The following is a 25,327-nucleotide window of genomic DNA, read 5'->3' as shown; positions in this document are numbered from 1 at the left end:
ACATTTCCAAAGCCTATTTTGGAAGCTTTGCAACCAGAATTATTTACATTGCCTTGCTTCTCTTTTTCAACCTATTTTATGTGGTGGCACATTCACACCTCTTGCAGCATATTACCGAGGTAGTAATACAAAGTAGTAATGTTATGATGTTTAGTGACTGTTGTCAATATCTTCAATAGTTTATTCCGAATTCCGGTCACATTTATAGACAACACTGACTTTGTGTACATGCACTCATATGCCACTATTATTCAGATTTTGATAATATTCCGAATTTGATATAGCCCATCTAAACGTCATATTCCATTTGGATATTCTGAATTGCGCCTTATTTCAAACAAAAGCATTTTCCTATTAATACATGTGGAATATACCGGTATTGTTCAGGTTTTTAGAGCATTCTTTGGACATGTGTACATCGCGTTCGGAAGAGGCGTCTCAATATCCAGCCTCTAACTACCGCAAAGCATGCAGCAACATGTGCACATATTCTGTTTTTACTGAAAACAACGAGCAGGATCCCCAAGAGCACATTTATCTTCATCCCCGTTTCCATGATACTTTTACCAGTGAGGTGGTATAGCAAGTTTGAAAGCAGGAGGCACAAACAAACATTTTTATATTAAGGTCACAAGCCTCAACTTCTACATCAACAAAAGGCTAGTTGCTTTTCAATTGCTGTGAAATGCTAATTCTCTCTAACACATGGATCAACAACGCAGCAGATGTTCTATCATGAAATACCACATGAAAATGGCCACATTTGTAATATCACTGTGGACTGGGACAATGGACAGAAAATTATACTGAGAGGATGAAAGGCAGCTGGTGTACAAGGTTGTTCAACACTGCATCACTCATCCAGCATATATGTAGCTATGGTTGCAGTTTCGTAAATCCAGCTCTCATCTCCATGTAGTTGCTTTGGCCCTTGAAATATTAATGTTAAAAAAATGTAATGAATAAACAAATACTAACAGCAATACAATACTGTCCTGTGGGTGCCTTTTGGGCATCATATAACAATGATGATCTACAATCTACAGCATGGCAATGGTTACACCATAGCGTCCCTTGATCTGAGTTATTCTGGCAGCTAGCAGGAGTAGCACGCCAGTGGCCACTTCCAGGCTGTAGGACAGCCAGGCCGTGGCTAAGGACCAGCCGAAGTACACGTCCACGTGGGCGAGGCTCTCTGGGGACACAACGCGCTGGAACTCCTCCATGGCTAGGTTGGAGTATTTGATGTAGATACTGACCCCCGACAGGGTAAAAAGACCTGTGAGTGCACAGAAACAAACACATGGAATGGATTAGAAAAATGAAACCTTACGTATACATACTGCCTTGTACCTGTAGCATTGATGATCCTCTTGGAATGAGATCCTCGTGCTGCCTAATCAAAAACCATAATCACCATAATGTATTACAATCAACCAGTTCTTGAGTTCATTAAGGTGATAATATATTCATCGGCAAATAATTATTTTCCAACATAATCTCTTCACTTAACGGATGACATTAGATAATACAGATTTAGGCACATAAATGAGAAACAATTAGTATTATCCTAAAGCATTAAAGATTTAAAGCCATCTCGAGAACAAAAAACATTTGTCTCGTTAAAATACAATTATTCCAGCATGGCGTTTCTAAATTTACTCCATTGATTTACTCTACAGGAGGAACATCGGGTGTAAGGATGACATTTCTGCTGTATATGGTTCTTGAATTCCACAAAAAAGTCATAAAAATGACTGCAAAGTGACTGCAAAATAAAATATACCACAGTGCTGTTCAGACGGACCTTTAATAATTACTAATCATCGTCTACCATGTGGTGTGCTCCCAACTGGCACGTATGTACAAAAAGTTAGAGAGAAACAAAGGTGAGCAAGTACAAATGTAATGAAGAGTGCTAAGAGGTTCATCAGATCTTTGTTTCATAGAAGGATATAGAAAGTCCAACTCCTGAGCAGTTTGTCTTGCACTTAGGCGCCCGTTGCAGTTGATTAGTGCTCCTATATTCAAGTGTTCACCTTTAGTTCTACTCTACACTGTCTATTTTGTGTGTCTTCTGACATTTGTGTGAACACGGCATAAAATATTAAGATTCATGTTTGAGAAGTTCTGAAATTTCAACTGGATTAATGAGACTTGGATTATACTGCAAGGGCTGTGTGAGAGTTTATAAACAGATGATATAGTTTTTGCTGTTACTTCAATTTATCAACATGTCATATTTTACAGGATGCAAGCCAGAATGCTTTTCTGACCCACAATCCTCTGCGCACCAGATTTAAAAGCAAGAGGATGAAAGCTCAAGGTGCACTATACGATGAAGTAGCAAGCCCATTTGGACGCATCATACACCAGTACGCACTTTGGCAGCTGTAGTATGTACTACAAGTAAAGAGAAAGTATGCGATTTGGAAGGCAGTGCAAGACGCAAGCGGTAACGCAGAGAGAGTAATTGATATACAAATGATAATTTCTGTGGGTAAAGTATTTATATTAAATAAAAACTATTCAGCAAATAAATGTAATGTGTTCACTTGTTCTCAATCAAAACAAGACACCTGTAATACTACCATGTAACACATTTTATGGTTAAAAACAATACACCTCTAGATGCCATAATATAGCTACTGCTAAATGAAGCAGCTTATTTTCCTCTTGATCCCTCTGTTCCAGAGTTTAGAAAATGAAGATGGAAGCATGCTGGTGAAGATGCAGTAAAGATGGTAAGAAATGCATCAGACTTCATATTCTGATTTAGTCACTGAAGGGGAGTAGCAAGAAGCACAGTGTGTTCATTGTGGAAGATGTAACCCCCCAATCATTGTCTCAGGGAAATGAGTTTCCAAAACAACTTGTTTGTTTTCCCTCTTGATCACTAATTGACAATTCATGTCTTGTTTGTTCAACAAGTACCGTTAAAATCAGTGGAAGTCTGCAAGTCTGAGTGGGAGGCTACAAACAAGTTACAACATGCACCATAATGTTGCAACCTTCCAACACAAGGAAATAAATGAGGTAGAAACATGTTCATTATTGAAGTTGTCTTTCAGTGTGCACAGCTGAATGTTATCTAATCAAACTAATTAATCTTAACAAAAGTATTACTTCTTGTGCAACGGGTTGTATCTGAACCCAAATACAACACACACACACTACTCAAGGGATCTTTGACCTATTATTTAAACGTACGGAAACAGCAGGAAGAGTAAAGCATAGTCAGGATGTTTGTCTTTTATAGGTAATCCCAACCTGAAGTTAAATGGAGAGGTGTGCTTTGGGGATTGTTTCCAACTCTTGTACCCAAAGAGCCATCTGAGTATAGATTAGTGAATATTTTGCTGTTATACAGAAATATATGCCATTGTGAGACGCCCATGTGGAAGGTCCATAAAAGGATTGATATTGTACTTTGTTGTGTAAGCTTCTAATTGGCCATTTCAGTGGACAATGTTTTGAACACAATGTATTAATTAGATGAGAGAGGAGAGAGAAGGAGAAGGATGCTGTCGAAGCTGACATTGCAGATGTACAAACCTTTGATTTGAACAGTGCATATGGTTCAGATGATAAGTTGTACCATTGTTCTGGTTTGTGTTTTGAATTGCTCAATTGTGATGTTATTTAATGTATTAAAGTATGTTTTAAGGTATTAAAGTAAGTTTTAGGTGAACAGAATTGTCTGTAAGACTTAAGAAATGTACCTTACAGTTCAGAAATTCACAAATGTAAAATTAAGAGTGTAGAAATGTTAGTTCATCTCTTGGTACGCTTGGGGTGCATTGGAAAAATCCATTTCACACTTATAATACATGTATAATACATTTAATTTTAATTAACGCTTGTGGAGAAAAAAAACATTTAAGTGTAGGGTTATTGTATTATTAATGTTATTAATATAATAAATAATTCTGTCATAGAATGATAATGTCACTAAATGAAAAATAATATAATCAGTGAGCTTTTAAAATAAATTAACATACTTTTAGTGTATGACAGTGCAGCCATACAGTTGTCTGTTCCTTAACTTGCACACAAAATTCCTTTTCAGTTTATTTCAATACCATAGATAAGCAAATGTGTATGATGATAACGGTCAATTTGAATACGATGTATGCAACCCTTTACTGAACTAAGTGTTTACTTTGCTACTGTGGATGTACCTGAACACTAGGCCAGTGTCAGAGGCTAATTCACAGAGCATCCGAGATGGTTTTCAGAGTGGAGGTGCTCGCAGGTCTTTTGATGTGGAGATGTGGACAGGCCATTTGGTGCAAAGCATGACATTAGCTGTCTGGGAGGCTGGGCCTGTCAGCAGAGATGGCGGAATATACACAGTAATAAGATCCTTACTTCTGTCACACAGTCATACATTCACCCTCAACCAAATCGAGAATAAAACTCCTTCCCTTTGAATTCAAACCTGAAATGTCTTTTTTTTCATGGATATTCTATGTATTACGACTGCTAACAGCTGAACCCTTCATAGTGTAGAGGAGAAAAAGCAATCTTACAGTATTGCTGATGGAAGCATACCCTTTTACTGCCATGCAGATCAGGTCGCCTCACAACTGGACCAAACTAAAGACATTTCTGTAAATATCCCCAAAAAGAATGATGCTCAGTTTTGTCTTTGAGCTCCCATTCTGTTGAACATTCAGTTTGTATTTTTGAGCATTCAATTCTTGTTTATGGGCGGATACAAAATGATGTGAATGCTTTCAAGAATTATTTTATGTTTGAGAACATTATTCAGGTATACAGATTAGCAAATATAATTTTAAGTTGACAACAATTCTCTGTGAGGCAGTGCTTTGAGCCACATGCTAAAATTAGCATGGCAACATGCTCATACCAAAGTTCTTACAATTCATCCTGAGGCGAACATGAATATGTGCACAAAAATGTCATGGCAATGCCACCAATGGTTGAAATAGCTTGTCTGGAGCAAAGTAGTGGACTGATCCCACCAACACACAAACTCTGTATGTGCGGCCTGTGGCTCATGTTATCTTATACTTACATTTAATGAAGACGTTTTTTTTTATGATTTGGCTGCCCATGATTACCGGGATAAGTTGCAATGTATTCAATGAACTTGGCTAAACAAAAAAACATTCAATTTAGTTGATATTTTGTAAAGTGGCCATTTGAGCCTGCACTGACGATTCCAGGGAGAAGTCTCTCTGAATCGTTCAATCAAGAACAAGCTCTTCTGCTATTGTTTGTGCCACTTTATCATGATGAGCAATCACTCCACATGTTGCGGTCAATGCTGATAACTTTAACCTTTTCCATAAGGAGAATGTTTGACGATGTGGTGCCTAAGTCCAATTGTCTTGTCTAGATAAGAGTGAAATTAATAATTTTGGGTTGTTATCTGCAATATATAATATTTATACAACACTAATTGCAGGTTTATTATTGGCCTTAAGTGTAAGAAGGTCTATATGAAATTTTAGCAGTTGCCTTAAGTCAGAGGTAAACCAGAAGTGAAAGAGATATTACATGTTCATGGTTTTCTATGTGTATTTAAGACACAACAAGGCACCTGTATGTGTATATGTGCAGCCATTGATTTTAGCCATATTGCCCAGCTATAATCATACATGTTACACACTGACATGACAAAGCAAATGGTTTGCTCCAGAACAACCTAGACGTAAAAACATGTAATTGCCACAGGCTAAAAAAAAGAAAGAAAATCTATATGGACTCACTACAGAAGAGAACGTAGGATGCTGATCCAGCCAGCAAGTTGGGACTGTAGGCCAATGAGCTGACGAGTCCAAAGATCCAGCCGAACACCAGCAGGACCAGGCTGAGGGGCAACATGATGACCACCACCTTGTGCAAGCCTGAATACACATTCACAAACACACAGTGGTTAGAGCTTTAAAATGTTAAAGTGCTGTAATTTTGTGCCTTATTTGTGTGGTTATAGTTAGAAGGTTTTAAAGTTATAGTTAGAAGGTTTTGAGGTTGGGTGGTTCCAGGTACTTGACCCTTGTCAGTGCATTACCTACAGCAGTAGCGGGCCGTGGATTCTGTACCCATGCCTGCTGTTTAACAGCTGATCACACCCCCCCATACTTCATTAACAAATGGGGAATCCATAATTTATAAAGTATGAAAACCAAAGCTTAGTAATCAAGAATGTTTATGAATTGCATACTAATGAGTTACTAATGAGTGTTCATGTTGGAATAATGCTTTCTAAATGATGAATTCTGTGTTTATTCATGCTTTACCAATGCTAAATAGTGTGTACTTATTATAAAGTGCTCCCGACCGAATCGAGACTGAAACCGGGAACCAGATTTTTTTTCAGGTCCTACGCCCTGACCAATGGGTCAATTTTTCACCCCTGCTTTAAAGAAAGCACGACACATGCACAGTAATATATGGTCTCTTAACAAAAGGCTCACTCGCTGGTGCACAATCACAGAACATGAGGATGATTGATTCGATAATTTGACTGAAGCGCCTGCAAAGTTGGTGACATCACTTACGTTTTTAGTCACCTACTATGTGTGAAATTAAAATCCTGCAAATATTGAAAATATATTTAATAAAGAGACCATAAACAAATGCTTTATATTTGGAAATGTTCTGTTGTACATCAACCGCCATCCATTCAAGCGTACCCAAATAATTCTGTCAAGCCCAAGCACAACCAGAAAGCAGCTGATCGTACACCATCCCTTTTATTTCTAGCGCTGTCTGCTGTTTTTAGGTAGGCCCGTCTTTTCGCTTTCTCAAATATGTTCTCTGCTGCCCCGACCACAGCGTTGCTTTGCTCCCATGCTGGTACTCCACACAGACATTGATTTTAGGTAAGACACTGACTATGGATAAATACCTCAAACAAACCACTTCAAAACAGCTATCCCTTTAACTACAAGTCAGCTGGATATACTGCTGAGTCAGCTGGATATGCTGAGCGCAACCATTTGATTGATTTATATCATCCAGGGAGGCACTATTTTCCAGTTTTATTGTCAATTGGTGAGTGTTGAGACTTGCTTAAGATGGCTTCTGTCCAACCCTGTCTCCTAAAAATTGCGTTCCCCAGAACTAAAACGCAAACTCAATTCCGTTTGACCTGAAACGTATCTCCTCCCTGATTACGTTTGTGTTTGACATACTACAAATACGTTGATTATACGCCTCACGGCGGCGGCCAAGCGGTCTTCAGACCGGACCCCGGCCCCGTTATCGGCTCCAGACCGCCCCTTTTCTTTTTGAGTTTAGAAATACAAATATGCGGGAAAGCAAGAAAACAATAACACAAACACACGATTATAAACATACTTGTAATTCGTCAAACACAAACGTAAAAACAATAAAACAAAAATACGTGTATAATCAACGTATAAGTGTTTAATCAATGTATACGTGCATAGTCAATGCATTTGTAATACGTCAAACACAAACGTAATCAGGGAGGAGATACGTTTCTGGTCAAACGTAATTGAGAATGCGTTTTAGTTCTGGGGGAACGTAATTTTTAGGAGACAGGGTTGCTTCTGTCACAAACAATGTATTACTGTATTTCATTACGAACTGGGAATGTTTCAGAAAACAAAATCCTTTGCACAAATGATCGTGTGTTTGATTTTCTGACTGCATACAGTAACATGTGAATGCAATTTCATCAGCAGCCAACTACACTTATACATTCTTTTTGTCAGAAATCACTGACTTACTATTTAAATCCACCTCATTATCAACTCCCATGCCAGTTAATAATAAACAAAACGACTCACCAAGAAGGTGCCTTTCCACTTCTGACAGGTTGGACATATTTGCTGTGAAAGAAGGGGTGACTATGCTCATGTTTGCTCCTGAAAATGCCAGGGGAAAAGGTTACACATGGACAGATGTGTGGACAGAGCTGTCAGACTGGAAAATTGCAACTAACAATGTCACTTTTCTAAAATCCTGCAATTGTATAAATAGTCAATATATTTAGAAATTCAACACAATGCTAACTTGAATTAATGAAACCAATTAAAGACATCTTTATTTGACAGATATTTCATTAGGCCTGCATGTGTGACAGTTGTGCACCTCTGTGCAGAATGAAGCTCAGGTTACTGCTTCTGTGAGCTCACACACTGCAGTAGAAGATAATATAACACTTGTGTCAGTGCATGGTCCACCGTTATGTCACAGGTGCACTGCTTGATAAGCTTCATACATTATGTTGTCTCAAATTGGCATTTATTGTGAACTGTGGGCGGCACCAGCAGCAACACATTGAACATCTCTGGGACCTCAAACTGAAACGTATGAGGAGTATATAATTCAGCACATTACTTGTGTGCTGTGTCATTTATTTCTCAAGGGTAAAAGCACTGGCATGTCATCTCTCCTGTCCATTAGTACCACACACCTACAATAATTTACTGCAATCCGTTTTGGAAACCCAAACAATGAAGTGATGAGGAATAAATTACGGTATATTTATAGCCGTAGCCTGCTGCTGTGACTGAACATGGTAAAAGCAGAATGAGAGAGAAACCCTGGGTCAATGAACAATGTATGAACAATGATACATTTAAACAGCATCACATGTAATTACAGTAGATCGATTTTTTTTCTTTCACTGTCAAAATAAGAGACGGTCAATAATGGATATATGAGAACAAGCGTTTTACTCACAACAGTGTTTGCCTCATGACAAAGGCTTTTTAAAATTACCCCATTGTAAGAACCACGTAACTAAAAGTTATGCTGGAAAAATGAGGACATAATTCGATTGTATTACAGCTTAAAGACTATACCCTCTGAATAAACGCGCGTACAAACTGCATACTACAATATCTAGGCTTAAATTGAGTTAATATACCTTCATATATTCTCCACAGTCCAGAATGTGAACTCAGGTCCTCTGTGCAGTTGGGTTTATTCACGTCGATAATGTACCAGTAATCAGTCCCAATAGCCACAGCGAGGAGGCTGAAGCTGAGCAGACCTGTAAACCCAGCAGAAAGAACCACCAATCTGTACTGCATGATGCAGTCAACAACGCAGAGCGCACTTACTCTAAAAGTCTGTGCAGTTTCTATATATTCTTTTTTTTTTACTGTATCCTGTATCGACGCTCAAAGATGTATGCGTAAAAGCTCTCCTCTCCCCGTAGTGCTGTTCTCCATGGCAATCACGGTCCTGAAACGTAGTTTAGGATGGAAACTGAGCAAAACGTAATCACGGAATTGTTTACTTTAAAAGGAAAACAAAATAAAAAACAAAATAGAAGGCATGCAGGTACATATCGAGCTCACACCCCGGTTCACGCGGACAAGCCTGGAGGTACAGCGCTCTTGGATTGATCCATAATGTCCAGTTAACAAAATGAAACGCCACGCTTGCGGTGCGGAATTCCAAAATAAAAGCCCGATCGCGAAACATCTGTGGTGGAGGTGCTCGATATTTATTTATTTTTTAAATACAAACTAGTCCACTTCCGGCCAAGGTTCATCTACTATTTACTTGATTCTTCCTGTAACTTAATTGGAGACTATTTTCAGAGTGGTTGCTGCCAGAGAAGCATATTTGAAGAAAACCTTTTTGTCACTACACGTCGTGAAAACGGCTGCCTCCGATGAGGTGAAATAGGAACAAAGAAGAAGAAAAAAAACGATTTAAGAAATACTCATAATAAGAGCATGTAAAAGCAACAAACAATCATTTAAAATACTCCATGACCAGGCATTGAGAGACACCTGCCGGAAGGGTCCTGTGGGTGGGGCCGCCGAGATAATTGACGCTGTGCCTTCAAAGCTCAGCACACCTGAACCCAAAAGAAGACGAAATGCCATCTGTTGTGTTGTGTTGGTAGCGTTGCAAACCACGGATGTCATTAAGCTTATATGTTGTCACTGACCCACGAAAAAAAGTCTTAGTTTTGAAAGGATAGGATATACATTAAGAAAAACAATTAACATAGCAGAGCCTGCACCGCTTTAAATCAGAGCCTGGAAGTCTGTGCTGTGGATAACAGTAGGTATCTCAGCTTGCACATTTTAAACCATTTGCCCCATTCTACCGTGTAAAATGCCCTCTCTGTCAAATGTCATGGGTACTGTGAGTGAAAAGCAATTTCAAGTACAAAAATAAGCTTCTTTGCAGACTGCTGCAGCTTTTCCTCCATCTCTGTGTTCACCAGAAAATAACTATCTATGTTTTAAATGTTTCCCTTTGAATGGTAATGAAGAAAGTATTTCTACTTAAAACTGTGGTGTGATAGGAACCAGTTGCAGATTGTTTTGCAAATGGCATTCACTTTTATCAGTTCCTAATTTAAGTGGATGAGATGAGTCAGCTGATCAGAATCAGAACCATTTATTCCCATGTATGTTTTCACATACTAGGAATTTGTCTTGGCGGGAGGTGCATAGTGTTAAACAATAAACAAGGTGCAGGAAATGGGAGCATGAAATGTACAATTAAATCTACAATATAATATAAAATTAAAATAAAGGGCACAGACAAAACAGATTACAGTAATTAAGGTGGAATGTAAGTGTAATGTGAAAGTGACAAGTGTAATGGTAAAGTGGCAAGTGTATTTAAATATGGTATGAGGTATAATTGTTTTGACATTACATATAAGTTACATTACGTATAAGTCAGCCCTGTACACAATGTGTGGCATACAATTTGAGAGTCAATGGTGCAATTGGACACATCAGGATAACATATCTGTCAAACTGACATACAGTGCTTGCTTTGTTTAGGTATTGCACTGGGATGTAATTGGAAGAGGATGTGGTACCATTATAAAGCCATTTGTTATAGCACACATACCCATTGGCTAAAAAAACAATGTCCTGCATAGTCCTTGTAGATTCTTAATTTTGTGTACTCTGTGTTATAAATAAAGTTTGATTTCCCACTGCCTTTTCCTAAACGACAGCTCATGAATGAGAACACAATGTTAAAGCCTCGACCATCATCCCAGTTGTTCTCAGACAATACAAAGCAGGTTGTAAGCCAAATGTCATTCATGCAGGTTGCTGTTTTTAGTCAGAAATAGATGGACAAAGTTCGAGTTACTTCTGGTATGGTGGGTTCTGTACCCAATTTTGTCAGTTTTTGAAAAAAAAAATCTCATGTTATACATTTATATCAGACACAAAGGAGAGGGGAATATGGATTGCAGGTGTAGGATGGGAAATGGATTGGCTCCTCTGGATCACTGCAATTTTCTGAAGCATCAAAATCTGTGCAGCCTATTGAAATTCACAATTGAATTGCATTTCAGTTTCCACAAATAAATCTGCTGTGGCATGGAGGTAAATGAGAAATGTACACTGCAATAATTTAACCGTCCATTGAAGTAGAATTAATTAAATTGCTTGGTTTTGTTCATAGCACATGGACAAACTTGTGTGTGAGAAATAATCAGTATCATCTTCTCAGGTCCTCATGCACATTCTCTCTTTGGGAGATTTATTTTATGGCAGTTCTTTATAGGTTTGAATTCTTTGGAATTTTATATATTCATAAGGGATATTTCAGAAACTATCTGAGCAGGACTATTCTGCATAATGGTCTTGCAAAGATATTAGGCTCGTTCGAAAGAGCTGCGCCTCGCCTGGAATCCAGACGAGAGCAGACGGCAGCAGCATGGGGGCGTTGACAAAAAACTGCGGTCAAGTCGGACAGTTTTCAGCTGCCTTCAAAGTATACACAGGAAGTCACAGAAAAAAATGATTTCCTGTTAGTTCCGATCTGTAGGCTACTTGTAGTTTATAGATCACGTTTGGATTTATTCATATGTGTTTATAAATATCTATTTATGTAGAAATGTGTGTGTAGCTGCATCCTTTTTTCTTTTCATGTCTGCCTGTGAAACATTTTACTACTCGTTTTGATGTGTATTATATAAATAATCTTTATTATATTCAACCACACAAGATATGTTTTTAGATAAAAGCTGAGACTAATAGTCAACAATTGAGCGTTAAGTATTATTCAATTGAATTCAATTATATAATTCAATTAATTTTGTATAGCCCAAAATCACAAATAAATATTTGCCTCGGAGGGCTTTTTCCCAAATCTATGTCGTCCATCAGCACATATTTATTATACACATATCACATATGCACTTAGAGTACGGTTGAGCCGGTGGACATGTAGTTTGTCATGTTGCTTTTGTTCTTTTTGCATGTTGTGCTGCAACAGTTTGCTCAGATAACCTAATGCAATTAATAGTTAATTATTCAAAAAATCTGTAATTTTTTTGCAGATTCATTATGAGAATGCAGGAGGAAGGGACTCAGTCACATAATATTCAAACTGGGAGAGGCAGTACGAAGATGCAAGCGCAGCGTGATGAACCAAAGCAGCATCAGAAGGTAGGACACGTTCAAAGTTAACCTCTCCTTGTGTCAGTTCTGCCTTTTGCCAAAAGTGACACTGAGTTGGCAGGTTTGTGTGTCCACCAGTTTCAATGGCCAGATTGTGGTCATTCATGTCTTTTTCATTGACCAGCTCTTCCTCTGTATTAGCTGGTATACTAAACAAGGTTGAAGTTTACTTTAAGGTCCATATAAAATCTGCAGTGTTTGATGTCCTTACCTTTGGCTTTAAGTTGGCCGGTCTAGTTTGTGTGAGGTCTATACACTGTAGATGAGCTGAGCAGCATTCCTCTGTAATGATAGGAGCTGGGCTCATTGGCTTTAAGGTGTTTGTGTTGCTCTTTAAAAAAAAAAAAATCCTAATTAAAAGTACCACTTGGTCTATTTTGGCTCGGCTTCGATTGTGTGTTGTGTTTCCGTGGACTCTTCAGTTTGCAAGCTTTCTTTTGGGTGTTAAATCAATTTTCAATAACCTTGCTTTGTCAGGTTGTTCCCACACATCACTACTACTGCAGCAAAATGGTTCATTTATAGATTTTAAGATTTATAGTCAGGTTCAGGGCGATTCTGTTTAGGTAGGTGGCCAGATTGTTTTGTGGTCTATAATGTCCTCTTCTTTTTGTCTTTTGAAAGCCCCCCCCAACTTAGAATTTATTTTTATTTTTGTATAGCTACGTTGTAAACTCCTATTGGGATTGCACTGACATTTGGGTTTTTTCCTTGACAATAATTGTCTTACTCCTTTCCAGATTCACTGCCAAGGTCCTGTTTTGGCAGAATATCTGTAAAATGTAGCTGCTGTTGTAATACCCTTTTTAAATTTGGCTGCAAAATTAGGTTTATGGAAACTAGAGATTATGGAAACAAGGGACATCTGAAGGGTGAAGGTGTAGTTTGTTGTCTGTCTTTTGCTCATGACATTAGGCTCGTTCGAGATGAGCCAGTTCTGCGCAGAATCGATCGCCGGCGATCGGCGCGCAATGCATGCCGGTTAGATTTGTGTCCGACTTGCTCCCGACTTGCTCTGACGTCATGCACACATGGTCAACGATACTCTCAAGAGATCAAGTCGCCGTCGATTTCAGAGTCAGCCGCCGCAGTTGCTCTCAAACGACTGCTTGGCCCAGTGCATGATGGGAAACGCCTGGCTCTCGCCACATCAGAGAGCTGATTGGCTCTTAGATCTGACAGCAAATGCCACGTGTTGTAGAAAATCCTTATTTTATGTGTAGTTGTAATACTTAACCCTCGATTATTGACTATTCGTCTCATGTTTAATCTAAAAACACATCTTGTGTGGTTGATAATTCAAAATCGTATTTTCATAACACATATCTAAACCAGTAGTAATGTATTTCACAGGCAGACATAAAAATACCAAAGGATGCAGCTGCACAGTCAATTTTACATAAATATATATATTTATAAACACATATAATAAATCCAAACGTGATCTGCAAACTACAAGTAAACAAAAGTTCGGAACTAACAGGAAGTACTTTTTTCTGTGACTTCCTGTGTCTACTTTGAAGGCAGCTGACAGCTGACAACTGTCCGACTTCATTGCAGTTTTTTGTCAACGCCTCCTGCTGCGGCCGCCTGCTCTCGTCTGGATTCCAGGCGAGGCGCAGCTCTAACGAACGAGCCTACTATGTTAAGAGTTTTTTACAGTTTGTTGTTAACGATACAGTAAAATGTGTCAAAGTTATACATACTATGCTTTAATAGTTATGACAAATTTGTTTCCTGTTTTGAAAATTGGTATGGCAAGGTGATGTAAAATGTTTTTAGATTTTTTATTTCAGTTAATTACTCTTAAGTAAAGTATTGGTACCAACATATGTTTGTACATCATCTGCAACGTGTTTTGCATGAAATATTAGGATTTGAGCACATATGTTTAAAACAAGCACTTTATATCCCAAAGAAAAGATAATTGGATTTCTGTCTAATGTTTGACATGAAGCTAGCTACCAACACAACTATCTACAGACAAACCTTGGCAGTGTTGCAGTACAACATACAGAGGAGAGAATCTATTACACATATTGACCTTTGGCCATTTATTCTCATCAGAGATTCTGGTTCACACACAAACGGAAAGGGAAACTCTGCTTCAAATGATTTATTACTTTATACTGGCAATGACAACTTATTTAATTTTAGATTTATTTAGTTTGTTTCTCATTCTTAATGCTTGTTTAAAATGCTCTTCCAAAGCCAAAGATAAATCACATTAAACCCAAGTTGATCTGTTTTAACATCTCCAGTTCAGTGAGTTGTGTGTAACAATCGGGGCTTGTGAGTAGAGTTTTAAGTATAGGCTGTGATGCTTAAAGAAAACATTTGCCAGTGCAATTATAGAATCAAGAGGAGGCAAAGTGTCACCAAATGTGTTGGGCTTGAGAAAAGTTGAGTGTGTGTTTGTATGTGATTTCAAGAGAATCAACTAAAATTCTTAAAAATAAATACTATATGTGTTATGGATAAACAAAGTATAGTATGGACAGCTGTAAAATACTTCCTGTACATTATGCAAAACCATGTCTTGTTCTCTTTAAGTTGCATAGGTGTTGTGTACTGGAAGTGACAGCTGATGCCAGTTCCAGTTAAAAATGCAGAGTTGTCGAAAGTGTGTGAACAGATGTCAGGTCGGTCGCAGTGCGGGGATTGCCAACAGGTGTTGTGCTTGTTGTGAAATACTACTTTCACAGCACTTGTCACGGACTATTACTCTAGCGGAGCATGAGCTAAGAGAGGTACACACTGCCATCCAGTGTAGTGAAGGGGAAAATCCTATTAGCAATACCACACTGATCAAAGAGTCTTCTCTGACTTGAATTTATGGATGAATGTGTAAAATATGATGTTCAAGATCCTAGGAGGTGGTGTGGGGAATTATTACACTAATAATTATAAACACTACAAATGCTAACTAGCGTGGACTGTGTTTTGTTTGGGAAATAGCTGCCAAGAGTATATTTTAGCATTTTGGTTGAGTTTTTACCATTCTTTTTTTTTATTATTTTGGCCATGGACAGAAATGTTATTTTAAACAGTTACTGGGATTTCTGACTCATCATAGTGTTGCAATAAAAGCAACTCATAATATTTCAGGAGCCTGGAGCCTGCACACCTGTCTTTCCTACTGGGCCTAAATCTGCCATGTTGAGAAAGGCCTATATCAGTATAATAATTAGCTTAGTGTATGCACTCGTATCTACACACATTAACAAGGAATTTGACTCAATAACCAACCATGACAAAATGTCAATAATCCATATGCAAGTCAAGTGTTCTGGAAGTTGCAAGTGTACAAATAGTGCAAATAAATAAATACTGGATGACTCTGTACATGATGTACTTTAGATGTTAAATTGTCTCAATACTGATTTACAATGATGTTTACAGTATATTTTTACATAATAAAACAAGTTGCATTAAAAACTGCAAAACTATAATCTGTAATGGCAGCAGTGGATGTTTTGGTGTTGAGGTTTGTTGACAGTGTATATCCAATGTTAAGTGTTCATCAGAGTGACGACCTGTTGGAATACAATGTTCTTGTGTCTTCTTGTGTACAGAGCTCTGTAACATCTCCCATAGGGGAGGAGCTAAAACAGGTTATGAGTAGGAGGAGCCTACAGTGATGCTGCCTACAAGTTTCCTGACTCCCGACTTGTGTAAGTCCTGGATGGAGGACAGGCTGGCACCAATGCTTTTTTGACAGTCGACTTTCTACTCTCGTGCCGGGTGAGGCCGGTGACCGTTATTTTTCGAATATGTATATATATATATATATATATATATATATTCAAACACTGCAAGAAAAGCAAAGGTGATGATAATAATACTTTTGAGTGACAAATTGCATGCTTCATGTACAGTACGTCATAAATAATTTGCATTCTCTTCGTTTTACCTCATTGCAAAGTGTCTTTGAGCAAGACCATGAACCCAACCTTGTTTTCAATGGGCACGTCAGCCTCAGCTTCTGTGTGAAGGGAATGGTGAAGGATTCACATAATGTAAAGCGCTTTAATTGTTCAGAGAAAGTTATGTAGGTTATAAGTGCAGTTCATTTACCGGCCTTACAATACTAGGTCAAAAGGTCTGCTATAAAAAGGTCTATTGAGTCGTCTCTGCTCCATGGCAACTGATCATTGATGGTAAATAATGAAGCAAATTCATTATACGTTCTTAATCACAGATGTTCTGGACGTTACGTTACAGTAGTTTGCTGGAGCCGGGGTTCCAACCCCCTCTACCATCTGAACTACTGAATCACAAATTCCACTCATATTCTTAGCTTGGCATACAATTCTAGTCCCAAAGTCAACAAAGATATTGACAAGTTTTTATTGTTATCAATATTTTCAAAATTCATATCATAAAACAAATATAATAAAACAAAACAAACATTTATATTTAATACATTCTAAAATATGTCTGGGGGCTGATACAGAGTGCATAAGTGACCAAACCTTTTAAACCCTGCTTTCTAAAATCGCTCTCTATTAATTGCAAATTGCACACAACACAAAACCACTGGTTTAGACATTACACTTGAACTATTGCAGATTGTATTTCTTCCTTGTAAATCACACAACACCAACATCTGTGCCAATGCAGTCTCGGCAGCTTGTGCCATTGATGGGTGTCAGGAGAAAGTAATTAATTCAATGAGTCCTGTGAGATCAAAATACAAAAACAACCTCCCTTTAAAAGGTCTGTGCTGGCTAAGGGTCAACTAGAGGCTACAGATCACGTTTTACAAAAGCAGTGTTTGGTAGATGACTGACAGGAACCCTCCACCATTTCTTGAAACGCAGTTGTTTACCGTCTTGTCCAGAGTTAGATGAGAAGATTCATATCGGTTCCAGTGGGATGTTCTTGGTCTAGCCAAGCACGACTGGGCGAATTGGGAAGACAGATATCCTAGCTTTGTAAAAAGTGAAACATAACATGTTTTCCAAAGCTGAAGTAGCAGTTTGCTGCCAAATTGGCTGTGGGTTTGACAAACACCACAAAGTCTACAGAGCACTCCCTTCACAATAGAAATCCACTACACTTTCTCATCCGACTGTGGACAAATGGAAAACAAGCGAGCATTATTTAAAAATGTATATTCAAGCACATTTAGTTCTTCATTATGTATTACAGGAAGCTGCTGTTGCAATGACCTAATGTATCCCAGTAACACATTTTCTTTTTTATCAGTCTGTTATCTAAATCCATTATATTTTCTAATCATACCACCCAACGCTGAACATCAGAACAGTGTATAAAGGGATAAAAGGGATAGAGAGTGCAGTATTGTTTAAGGCCCCGAGGCAGAACACCAGAGAAGCATTTTCATAGTTCAAGAGTCCATACCTGGTACATTAAAATGATGTATAGTCCATCAAATTGCTCTAAATGTGCCCTGATATGGATATATGACATTTCTACTGATATCCTTTGTCCCTAAACATGTCCTGTTTCTGTATTTCTGTACGTGTTATGCACAAACATATTTCCGTGTTTGCATACTAAGTTAAGTCCTCTTAGGATATTGCTCACATATTGCAGAGGTGCCTGAGACAGTACAGTCTATTTGCTCAAGTCCACTTCATTTACCTTTATATGGTGCTATTACGGAAGCTAGTATACATGATCTATTAAGATAAATGAAAACATCATTGGCACCAGCCATCCGCTGTCCTCAAAGACAGTGGTGCATAACCGTTGCTTAGAGTGATGTCGATGATCACACCAATACAACGTGTCAAAGTGTTGAAATCATTGGAAATCTGTAAACAAGCCCAGTAGTATCAATAGTAGGATAGAGGTTATGGAAGTATCCTGATGAAGTGAATTAAGGTCTAGTCGCCAAAACCAAATTAAGTTTATTTTGTGTCTAGAAAGGACACCTGTTTGTTTTCTATAAGTAAACATAGGAATGCAGCCACACTGATCCTTCCTTTTTCATTAATTTTCAGTTGACATGTGAATGTTGTTCAGGACCAATTTGTCCTTCTCTGCCAAATTTACATCAGTTTGAAAGACCGAGAAGTCGTCACGTGTTTGGATATATTTATTCGAACAGGGGCAGAGGGATTTTTACCGAGTTAGGCAGCAACACTCTTTACAAGCTACAACAGCTACATTGATATTATTTTCACCTTCTGAGTCTGTTTGAGTCAAAATAATGGCAAAATGTGCAGCGGGAACTACTGGGGAAGTGGTGTTGAGTATTTGCCAGGTGTTTATATTTCTGTGTACAGGTCTTGTGACCGTAATAGCACAGAAACCGTACAAGATGCAATAATGCAACTTCACATGTGTAGCTGAGGTCAAAATGGAGGCTGGGTCGAATATGGATGTGCCTCCCCAATATCTGGCCCTGGCCGTAATTCACATTGCAGCTTATGTGATTACATTTCTCTTTGTGCATGGACTGATCAGTGTGGCTGCCCTCAAAGATATTTGGTTGTCACTGCACCTATATTGAACAAAGTGGGTCCGATGGAATTGGGACAGTCTTGGTTTTATTCTGTATTTGTGAGATTACACGTTTTCACACAGTAAGTGTTGTTCGATGTTGGCATTGTCATTTTAAAGACAAAACATTTTAACATTTACAGTAAAAACCACACATATTTTCTTTTATGTGTTCACTTCTTCCCAATACGAAACAAAAAACAAAAACATGGGATTGGGCAGCTAGTATAAAAAGTCAGGAAAATGTTACCCGTTCAGTCCTCTTCATTTGAGCTGATAGAAGCGGGTCCTGCACCTCACTTTCTTTCTTCTTCTTTTTCTTCTTCTTCGTGGACCCTGATCAATACTCCCACAGAGAAGATACATCAACAGTTGTACCGCCACCCATAAGCGTGCCTCCCTGGTCTCCACGAAGGTACTTGCCATCAGAACCTTTGATGGCGACGCGTCCATGCTCCAGGAACTCAAGGAAAAAGTCCTCTGGCTTTTCTCCATCTGAGCACACGAAGCCACTGCTTGAGATGTACCAGAACTTTCCATTCACACCTGCAGAAGGATATGAGTGGATTGTATGTTAGATATTTGTTTGAATTGATTCAGTAGATGCTAAATATATCTATTAAAACGGGATATGTGTATATATACATTTTGACTGTGTTGTGACGTGCATACATGAAAACACTGACTTTTAATATTGTAGGCGCCATCATTGAAAATCAATGAGAAAATGTCATAGATGGATCGATTTGCATTCAGAGTGTTGGAGTTCTTGTGGTGACACACAAAGCCATTCTCTCCACAAAGGATCAGCATAGGGCGGTTGATGAGTTTCATCAGGAATAATTCATTATCACCTGCAATGAGGGGACAAATACTGTTCTTTTCTCTTTTGCATGGGTCAAAGTAGCTGCACCTGTGGCTCAGCATTCAATCTTAGATGTCTGGCCTGAAAGCTCTTACCCACTGTATCGCTGACTGCTGAGAGCTGCCCGTTCTTCTTTGTACAAACATACTTTCCATTGCTTGCTTTGAGTGCCACCCTCTGTCCTCGCCACTCAATGTCAAACATTGTGTTGACCTCGCTGGGAACCAAATCATGGAGAGGTTAGTGAGAGACAAGTTAAAAACATAGATGAAATCTCCTCTTTGAAAGCTATGAGCTACTTACACTTCTGTGGCAGTGGATTGGATCTCTCCGTGAGTCACGAGAGTCCAGTAGGATCCACCATTGGTCCTGAACATGGACCTTTTGCTTTCCTTATCAATCTCCATCTGGAAGGTCTCCATGTCTGTCTCCACGTCCTGATTGGCTGAAATACTCACTCCTGGTGAAAAGGGAAGAAAAGACAGCAATAATTATTCTGCCTTTGTTCAATATAAATAATGGATTACAATGTTGGGTAGCACTTTATAATAACTGCACACTATTTAGCATTAGTAAACACTTAATTCATAATTTATAAAGTATTGTTCCAACATGAATGCTCATTAGTAACTCATTAGTATGCAATTCATAAACACAGTTATACATATTATGTGATTAATAAACTTGACTTATGCGTTTTATGATTGGGTTTTCATACTTTATAAATTATGGATTCCCCATTTTGTAAAATAAGTCATACATATTGCAAACCAATTAAGTAATATATCTGGTGAACAAATTATATTAAGGATTTATAGATGATGCACTAATGGTTCATGTGTTTTAATACTGCAATTCATGATTTAATTCAGGTAGTTACTAGTCGTTAGTTAAGTATTAGTTAAGTATTTTGTGTGATCTCAACTAAAGTGAAGACTAGCTATGCCTTACAAAGCATTAATAAATGACATTGAAAGGCCAGCAGTCCCTCAAAGCTAACAAAAGTTATCTTCTCAACAGAAAAGGGAAGTAAACACAACACAGCACATTAATATGATGGTGCTGGGGGGCCATGCCCTTCAGTGGCACGAGTGTTTCATAGTTTTATGGCACAAATATATATTATGGATTATTGATTGTAAGTATCTAGCTAGCTAGCTAGCTGTGACTTGTTTGCTAGTTAGCCAGCTGGCAAATTCATCACTAACTAGAGGTCCTGAGCCATGTTAGCCTCTCATAATATAAGGGTGTGTCCAAGTGCAATAGCAAATGTCAACATACTGGATGACACATTGTCCAGATTTTCAATGACCTTCATGTATTTATGGCATTTAATCAGACTAACTACATCATGCTTTACTGAGTTTCAAGAACATTTGGATATTGCAATGTTTGCTAACTTTTAATCTTTCGATATTAATCATTTGATGAAAATATGTTTTCCCAAAATCCATCACTTAAGTAGCCTATAAAACATGAACTCCAGCTAGACTTTAAAGGGTAGGATTTAAGAAATAAAGTGATTTGCTTCATCATAGAGCTGGCTTTGGTCTTTTGTATTGTAGCAGTGGATTATACTGCAGAATGTCCATATCAGAATATATTCACCTTTCAAGTTTGCGGGAGTGTTTCATAGAGTTTGAGCAGAAGTTCACTTTAAACAGTTAACCTGCTCTCTGGGCATCTGGGAGCTTCGGATGGTCCCATGTGCCACTTTGTGGACTTGTTGCTCATCAACAAATATCATCTTATCAACTCATTGCATACAAAAGCAAGTGTGTAAGAAAAAGTTTAACCAAACACAGAATATCATCTAGAATTTGCATAAAAGTGTGCCCATCTTTTCTCTTAGTCAGTTAGTGCTCTGAACTTCAATCACAACCAGCCCATCTCGTGTTGTACACTTAATCCACATGTATTAACTCTAACTGGTGGGGCGTGTCAGGCGACGGAGAATACTCAGACATATAGCCTATAACTGAACTGTCTGCTGTAGTTCAAATTAGATGCCACAAATGTCCTTCAACCTTTCTCTTAAGCTTGTTACAACTCTAATCCCCCATAGTCACCCCTCCACCCTTCCTGTTCATTCGCTTGCTGTAATTCCCTGAGTGGTGAAATGCAAATCTGCACTGCAGGGCCTACTAAGCAGCTTTCAGTGCCTTGTTCCTTAAAAAACATGGAACTGCCACAAGGCCACACACTACAGTTAAAAGTGTAATTATTTGCCCTATATTATGAGAATAGAGTGCTAGGTTGTTGAAATATTGCCTTGATGGTGACTTTATTTAAAATGCAGCATTCTAGTCATGCACAAGCATGGTTACTGCAGTCGAAAGTTAGTTTGAGAACCTCGTTCCTAAGATATGCTCTAGTATTGCACGAGCATTGTGCCGCTAGACAAGGCTGTTAGTTGTTTTAATTACATTTTAAAGCTTCAAAAAGCTGCAACAGAACATAATTTGCTCCCCTGTCCTCCCACATTGTTTGCTTAAATAATTATACAGGACATAGAAAATGACATCGTGCAGGCTGACAGAAGACTTTGTAACTCATCTGGTAAGGCCTGTCTGTGGCCCCGTTTGGCTGCCACCTCACTGCCACACTGGCTGACCATGAAGCCAGACAATTTGGAGAACTTCCCTCGATGGTTGACGGTAAAGAGTGAGTAGTCAAGCCTTAAAGTCCATTGATGGTAATTGACACCCGTTGGGCACAGTTCTGCCCTTAAGTTATTTGCACGCTGCTTAATCTTCAATGGACACACAGTGGAAATGACAAAGCCCATTACCACAATTACCACCACAGTATGGCTGTCAACAATTCTGGATCCAGCAAGTAGACAAGAAAGGTAGCACTTTCCCTCATTAGCTGGTTAATGTTGCAGAGTTTTTCAAAATATGAACATTTAATCGAACAAATTTACTGTATTTTTATTTGTCAACAGGCCCACTGTGCAGTCTACTGTGCTATGTGTTTAGCAATTATCGAGGGAGGGCTAAACTCTTAGCTAACATCAATACCTAAACCTGCAAGATATAACATCTGTGTTCTCCTTGTTCTGTGTTTTAGTAGCTTTGAGATATTCTTGTAGAGATTAAACTGAAAAATGCAGGGGGACCGATTACTGAAGAAAAAAATGGTCTCACCTAGATGCTAACAAAGGTAAAGTGCACAAGGACGTTAGCTGCAAAGTGATTGCAAAATCACAGTGGTGGCAATTACTGTGCTGTCTGTCAAGATTTTTTAAATGTGTTCTTTTCCCATGTGTGAACTCAGCATGGATCCTCTGAGAGCAGTTCTAGCTATATTTAGCTCACATGATGGCCATGTTGATTTTATTCCAATTTTTTTTCTCCATATAAACACTTTTACTTTGCCTCCTTTTGAATAGATTTGAAGTTATTTACATGCAAACAACCAAATATCATCCCTACTCTTGATGATTGTCAACAATTACAAATAAGTTCTACTTTTTGATGAATTGGGAACATAATACTGTATGTGTAGCATTCCAATCCATTTTCTGTATAAAACTATACATTTTAGATCATTTGTATATATCATTTGTTTTTCTCTCAAAACTGCAACACTGATTACCTTGCTTGACCGAGACAAATCTTTTATTGGCGGCTTGAAAAACTACTTGCGGATGACTCTCCTCGAGATCGAACAGCTCATCTTTTCCCGGCTTGGAGCATCGGCCGGACCGCAGCGTCCCTGTGGGACCCACTGGGGTCAGATATTTTCCATCACAGTCCTTAAAGGCCAGCTTGCCAGATTTCAGCTCCAGTGTGAAGCTGGTAGTATTGGTGTTCTCTTTCACCAGTTTGCCATCATTTCTGAGGAAACGGCTGTCGCAGGTCTTCAGGCTGTACTTGCCATCGAGGTATACCAAGGTGACCAGAGAGTCCACCCCCCAGGGAATGTTGCTATCCACTGAGATCTCTCCATCTGAAGCAGACAGATGGGCATAGCGCTTACGGGCCACACTGAGCAGGCTGGCCTGCGGGTGTAAAGCCAAATGGACGGCCCAGAGCTCTTGTTCCCCAATGGCTTGGGCAAAGCAGGACAGGTAGTCAGCCGAGCCTCCGAAGTAACGCAGGTAAGGCTCTGATTGCAGTGCCCAGCGACCATCAGACTGTGGCACAATAAGGAAACGGCAGTCAGGGTCAGGCTTCTCTGCCCCACATGTGATCTTTCCGTCTTTGTCGGAGCCGAGATAGCGTCCCAGGTGGCTGCGGAGGAACACTACTTGGCCATCTTGCTCGTCCTGCTCAAGGGTCCAGATCTGCTTCTTCTTCATGCTGACGCCTGAGGCATTCACCTTGAAGCCGAAAGCCTCAGCCGTCAGGTAGCGGCTCTCGTAGTTGATGAGACCAAACTGCAGTTTCAGGGCCCTATTTATTCCGTTGGTGGGCATGCTTGAACAGGCCACCCGCAAAGCAGGCATGAATCTGAAAAGCAAAAATAAAATGCTTGCTTTCTCGTCTTTTCCGTTTCTCAAGCTGTAAATTACTCCCTTGGTGGAATGTTTAGAGTTCGTTCCTTCTCCCGTCACTTTCCCTCTTTCCCCAGAGGGCTTGCACAGACGCTTGCTCTCTGTTCCTTAATGAGTTAGGATTAAATTCAGCAGGACAAAGCACCTCAATCCAACAAGCCGCTGACGTCACATCTCAGTGCACCAACCGTGAACATTCCCTCCTCCTTCACCTTCTCCAGTTCACACTCGGACTCCTTCTCTATCTCTTCCATTTCTTCCCCTTACGCTCGCATCTTTCTTTTTTCCTCCACTCTTGTCTTCCTTCACTGTAACTCACACTGGCACACTCTTTTATGACACATGGGTCCCTATTGATTCATACATTCATATTTAGGTTAATTTACTAGTAGCCAAGCCACCCGGGTCTAGGATTATCCTGGCTTTGATCTGCTGGCCAGCCACAACCTAATTGGAACATGTCCAGAGAGGTGCTTTTGGTTGCTCCCCACTGCTTCTACTTCTCTTTCAAGTCCTTTCAAGTTGTTCATGGGTCAGTTTGTGTAAATATATGCACATTTGTATTGACATTTCCTATGCATGAATAAACCTCCTTCTTGTTGACTTGATTTAAAGATTAAAACCATATTCACAAAGAGCCTCTGTCACATTGCATTTGACCAAGGTTAATGTACATGGCTGATTAAGAGGCAGAGTCTTAACTCCCAAAGTGGTACAAAGGTTTCTTTCTTTCCTCAGTTTGCCACATGCTGGTACAGAGGAGCTCCATAGCAACATTATATTTGCTTCACGTCTTTGAAGATATTTAAATTTGTAGAGAGCTTAGTTTAGAGGGATTTGAATATCACATATTTGAATGTACACGCATTGCCCATTTGCCTTTGCTCCATTTTCACCTTAGTTGATTCTCAACCTTCCTAAACTCTGTTTTTCTCTCAGTCAATTGATAATAGATGGCACAACTCCATGACCTTTGTTTCAGTGCACACCAAGGTCAACCTTTTGTAAGTGCATTACCACCCGCTTTCACTGAGGTTCCTGGAAATGTTGAAGTTAATGCCAAGGAGAACAAATGGGAAATACCAA

General features: G+C 39.0%; 2 protein-coding genes across 2 annotated transcripts; both read right to left on the bottom strand.

Moving 5' to 3' along the window:
• Positions 1-1,040: 1,040 nt before the first annotated feature.
• On the bottom strand, positions 1,041-9,038 carry LOC306750279 (transmembrane protein 235; the record flags this gene model as incomplete). The annotated part of the gene is made up of 4 exons (XM_079233680.1): positions 1,041-1,279; positions 5,739-5,876; positions 7,788-7,865; positions 8,873-9,038. The coding sequence occupies 4 exons, from the start codon at positions 9,036-9,038 to the stop codon at positions 1,041-1,043; spliced, it is 621 nt and encodes a 206-aa protein (XP_079089806.1).
• Positions 9,039-19,166: 10,128 nt separating this feature from the next.
• On the bottom strand, positions 19,167-24,163 carry fscn2a (fascin actin-bundling protein 2a, retinal; the record flags this gene model as incomplete). The annotated part of the gene is made up of 5 exons (XM_079232546.1): positions 19,167-19,421; positions 19,562-19,729; positions 19,836-19,957; positions 20,044-20,200; positions 23,341-24,163. 5 exons carry the CDS (start codon positions 24,161-24,163, stop codon positions 19,216-19,218), a joined length of 1,476 nt encoding a protein of 491 aa, XP_079088672.1. The 3' UTR covers positions 19,167-19,215.
• Positions 24,164-25,327: the final 1,164 nt, after the last annotated feature.

Source organism: Taurulus bubalis (genome assembly GCF_910589615.1).
Source record: "Taurulus bubalis genome assembly, chromosome: 17".
NCBI lineage: Eukaryota > Metazoa > Chordata > Actinopteri > Perciformes > Cottidae > Taurulus > Taurulus bubalis.
The sequence above is the reverse complement of the archived record's forward strand: the minus strand, read 5'-3'. Positions and strand labels throughout refer to the sequence as shown.